Genomic DNA, 4965 nt, shown 5'->3' on the forward strand with positions numbered 1-4965 from the left:
CGTAACAGAAGTGACGGAACCGTATATACATACATTAAAATTCGGTGCAGCGTGTGAAAACAAGGTAGTATAGAATAGAAATTAATAAATTATTGTTAAAGAATTAAAGATAATAGAAATGTATAATTATATAATTTTGTAACCGGGGCAATATATATTTTATAATAAAATATTAAATAGATATATACAAAAATCAGAAATAAATGTAGTAAAGTGTAGTAGACAATCTGCATTTCTTTATTTTATAAATTTTATAGGACGAAATTGCAAAATCCGGCTTTGTAGTGATCTGCAAAACTATACAAGAACTATATTTTTAAAAATTTATGAGAAAATATAACTTTTTTGAGAAAATGGAAATCAGACAGTGCACTTCCGTATATTCCATTTTCTGACTCGAAAAAGTAATATTTTTTCAGGTTTTTTTTCATATTATTCCTTGTATAGTTTCACAGGTCACTACAAAGTCAGATTTTGCAATTTTGTCCTACAACATTTATAAAAAGTAAAAATGTAGATTGTCTACTAGACTATTTCACTACACTCGCTTCTGACTTCTGTATACTCTTAAAATAAATATTGTAATTTTATGTTAATTTATATATGTTGACTAGGATCTATAGGTTACAATGAATTCTAAAACTGCATTATTCTGCATATATCAATATTGGAAGAAATCAAGATTACAAGTTGCAGTAGATCAAAAAGCGGTCCAAAGAAAGCTACTCAAGTTATATGTAATATATAAAAAAATAAAAGAACGTGAGAATATAAAAGAAAAACAAAAAAGAAAGTTTTGGGTGCGTCCTATTTTCAAGCCTGAAAGAAGATTTTTACAAGGCGCCAGTGATAATTTAATTGTAGAAATGTTAAACTCCAATGACCCAAAGTATTGTAATTTCTTGAGGTTGTCACCGATATTATTTGAAAAACTATTGGAGATTGTTGGACCAAAAATTCAGAAACAGTATGCAGTTCGAGAGCCAATTCCACCACGTACACGACTGGAACTTACTTTAAGGTATGATCTGTACATTTTATTTCTCAATTTAAGAACAATGTACACTTCTAAGTATCTCCAAAAGAGATCGGTGTACATTCATTGAAATATTTTCTTCTCCGCGTAGAGAAGAGTACTTTAAAAATTATTATTTCCCACGAACAACCGCGATGGCTCCAAAGCCGATTTCCTTGAGAATTGATTTACTTTAAGGTATTTAAGCAGTGGAGACAGCATGGCATCCGTGTCGTATGCGTTCCGTGTAGGAAATAATACCACATCAAAAATTATATCTGAAACGTGTCAATGTATTTGGGATGAATTACAAGAAAAAGTTTTTCTCAATCCAACAGCAGAAAATTGGCAGATGGTAGCTAAAGACTTTGAAGAACAATGGAACTATCCTAACTGTATTGGAGCACTTGACGGTAAACATGTTAAAGTTGAGGTAAATATACTATTTTTGTACATATTATAAAAATATATATTATATACGTATTATGTGTGTGTGTGTGTGTGTGTGTGTGTGTTTGTATGTAATGCAATTTTTGAATATGAATTTTATAGCGTTTTTCATTGGCAGAATTAGTGCGCACTGGTTGTCGTTCTATCTTTATTGTTCACTGGAATTAAAAAAAGTTAGAACGACACTCAGTGCGCACTAATTCTGCCAATGAAAAACGCTATTAATTAATTGGTTTGCAGGCCCCACCGAATAGTGGATCCACGTATTACAATTATAAAGGAGACCACAGTATAAATTTAATGGCGATTAGCGACGCTAAATATTCTTTCTTGCTGTTGGACATTGGTGCTGAAGGTCGACAAAGCGATGGAGGTGTATTTCGAAAGAGTGAGATTGGTATCCGTTTTGAAAATGGAAATATGAATTTACCCAAACCAACTCAACTAGAAATGAATAAACCGGAACTTCCATATATATTAGTGGCAGATGAGGCTTTTGCCTTAACACCATATATAATGCGATCTTTTCCCCGAAATACACATCTTGATCTAAGAAAGAAGGTATTTAATTATCGCTTAAGTAGAGCGAGACGAGTAGTCGAAAGCGCTTTTGGATTGCTCGCAGCTCGTTGGAGAATTTATCGTAAACCAATAAATACCTCTTTAACAACAGCGATAAAAATTGTGCAAGCTACAACAGCTTTGCATAATTTTATAATCCAATTTGAAGCGTCACTACCTTTAGCAGAAAGAACTTACTGCAGAAATAACCAAGAAGAAAATACAAATTTGATTTATGCAGGTGCATTTACAGAAACAGAGTCACTCAGAGAAAACAGTCAATATGCACAAAGTCAATATGCTGTACAAGTGCGAGAGCATTATACCGATTTTTTTATGAACACTGGTGCAGTCGATTGGCAGTGGGATAAGGTGTTAAGCAATGATTTTTAAATATAAATGTTATTTTTTTCTATTCTTGAATTTGTACACATATTTTATAGTGAATAAAATAAAACTTTGTTAAACTTTATTAAACTTAATAAAATTATAAAACATCTGATATTTTATCGCTTATATACTATATTTTATAATGTAATATCACTTAATCACTTATTAGCAAATATATCGTAGCGTTAGGGTGGACACATTTCTGAATCTGAAATAAAAATATTATATATATCATAAAAATAGAATAAATGTAAATAAATAAATGTAAAACAATAAAAATGTACATATAAGTCCTATACATGCATACTTATTATGCTTATTATTACATACATATATACTATTATGTATGTGTAATTACCTAATCTGTTTTGAACTTCCATTACCCTGCTCAGAAACTCTATCTGCAATTTTGCTCTTTCATTGTAAGGAAGTCGGCGAAGCCCATCAGCTAAACTCAGTGCATAGTTAGAGGTTGGATCATTTTGTGCCGCTGGTTCGGCCATTAGTGTTGTTAAAAAAACTTCATCTAAACTGTTAGAATCTCTTTTTGATTTTTTTTCTAAAAAAAAAAGAAACAAGTAATGTATACAATTATGATAAAAAGTTATAATAATAAAAATAAATATGTTTATCCAAGAAAAACGGAATTTTTTTGAAATATTTGATTTTAAATTCAAATTTTTTGTAAATTTAAAAATTAAAAATAAATATTTTTTTTCTTTTATAATTCATAATATGCCAATTCGTATCATTATGTAGATTTAGATTATTTTATCAAAAATTATTTAAAAAATTAAAATATAAAATAAACCAAATGTATATTTCATAAAATTATAAGAATTTGTGAAATATACATTTTATTTCTTTTATATTTTTATTTTTTAAATAAATTTTGATAAAGTCTAAGCTGGTATAAGTCTAAGCTGGATAAAATCTAAAACTGCATAATAATACGAATTTACGTTTGTGTATAAGAAAAACAAGTTGTAATAAACATTTAAAGCAAATTTTATATTATTAAACATAATATTAATAATTGTACATACTTTTCGATGAATAGGAATTAGAACTTAATGTAGCACATTCTTCTGCATTCTCAGATGATGCAGTGTTCCCATTCTCCGACATATTAAAAGTCGATGCTATTGATGATGCCCGTAGTGTCAATGCCTGTGATATTGATACAGATGGATTGTTTGAGACTGATGAATTTCTGGGCAGAGTGCTTACTGTTCTAATAAAATAAAAAAATAAAAGTCAAAAAATTAATTAACAATTTATTGTTAATAATATATGGTAAGAGCAGCTTCACTGCTATTTCAATGTTAGAAATTCTCAATAAATAAGAAATGAAAAAACTAAACTAAATAAAATGTTACAATAAAATCATTTTACGTGCAATAACCTAAAGAGAGTGATACATACTGTCTTGTTTCCATACAATCGTTTAAAAAGCTCATGGCCTCGTAAAAACGGAAAGTATTTTTCCGTGCTTTAGGAGCTGCTGATCCACTTGGTATGTACTCGTTGCTTTTCTTTCTATCCTTTGCATAACAGTCCTTTAAATATTTCCATCTCTTTTTGGCAGCGGTAACGTCCATGATGTCTGTCATATTAAAAATATTATAAGAGATAATACTTTTTTACATACAATATTATTTATATATAATACATGAGTCAGTTAAAGTAGTCAGTTAAAGATTTAAAATAATGATCTTAACATTATATTAAAACAGTTGATCTGTATATGTTAATTGTTTTAATTGTGTTATGTTAATTATGTGTAAAAAATAATAACATTGATCAATAAAAATTAAAAATAATAGTTATGCATACCTCCCATCATATTGCAAACTTCTTGCCACAAGGCATTTTTTTTCAAATTTGTTCGCTCAGAAACTGGTAATCGATGATCATATAAAGCAGGTTTCTGAGAAACACATGCTATCAACATTTCATCTGTATCTTGTGAATTAGAACAATTGACTTCAATACCAGGTCTATATCCTGAAAAATATACATATGTTGCAATAATACAGGCATTATTCTCTACTTATTGTTAGTAGTTGTAAATAGATCTGGCTATAATGCGAGAAGGATAAAAAAAGAGAAAAAATAAGAACAAGACATGAAAAAAAAAGAAAAAAGAAAATAATGTTCAAAATTTATTAAAAAAATAAAAATTAACTTACCTATAGTCACAATGTTATTTTCATCAATAATTATTGTGTTAATAGCTTCATCATAATCAGAAAAACATGGTGCATGTTGAAGTACATCCATGTTATTTGTTAAAATCCATCCACAATATCCACATTTCTTGCTCTGCACAGATTAATTGTAAATACATTTAGTACAGATTATTGCTTTAAAATAGAAAAAGATAGAAAAGTTGTAATGTAAAAATTGTAACACAAATCCAAATACGTACGTGCATACAAGAATAATTAAACTTAAATATTTTTTTACTAATTGTGATAATTACTTACTAATTGTGATAATTTCGTATTCGTACTCATGGTAAATATATTATTCTCTATCTTAATATA

General features: G+C 28.5%; 2 protein-coding genes across 2 annotated transcripts; one reads left to right on the plus strand and one right to left on the minus strand.

The window, feature by feature from the left end:
* The first annotated feature begins 781 nt into the window (after positions 1–781).
* LOC105257599 lies at positions 782–2419 on the plus strand. Its single transcript, XM_011268332.2, has 3 exons — positions 782–1021; positions 1214–1448; positions 1706–2419. The coding sequence occupies exons 1-3, from the start codon at positions 867–869 to the stop codon at positions 2417–2419; spliced, it is 1104 nt and encodes a 367-aa protein (XP_011266634.2). The 5' UTR covers positions 782–866.
* Positions 2420–2853: 434 nt separating this feature from the next.
* On the minus strand, positions 2854–4621 carry LOC112637966 (the record flags this gene model as incomplete). Its single annotated transcript, XM_025408740.1, has 5 exons — positions 4609–4621; positions 4253–4423; positions 3842–4022; positions 3463–3650; positions 2854–2975 (listed from the first exon to the last, which is right to left on the minus strand). Coding segments are annotated over exons 2-5 (609 nt in total), but the record flags the coding sequence as incomplete, so codon positions are not given.
* Between the last annotated feature and the right edge of the window lie 344 nt (positions 4622–4965).

Source organism: Camponotus floridanus, unplaced genomic scaffold, assembly GCF_003227725.1.
Source record: "Camponotus floridanus strain SB8 unplaced genomic scaffold, Cflo_v7.5 scaffold228, whole genome shotgun sequence".
Classification (NCBI taxonomy): Eukaryota; Metazoa; Arthropoda; class Insecta; order Hymenoptera; family Formicidae; genus Camponotus; species Camponotus floridanus.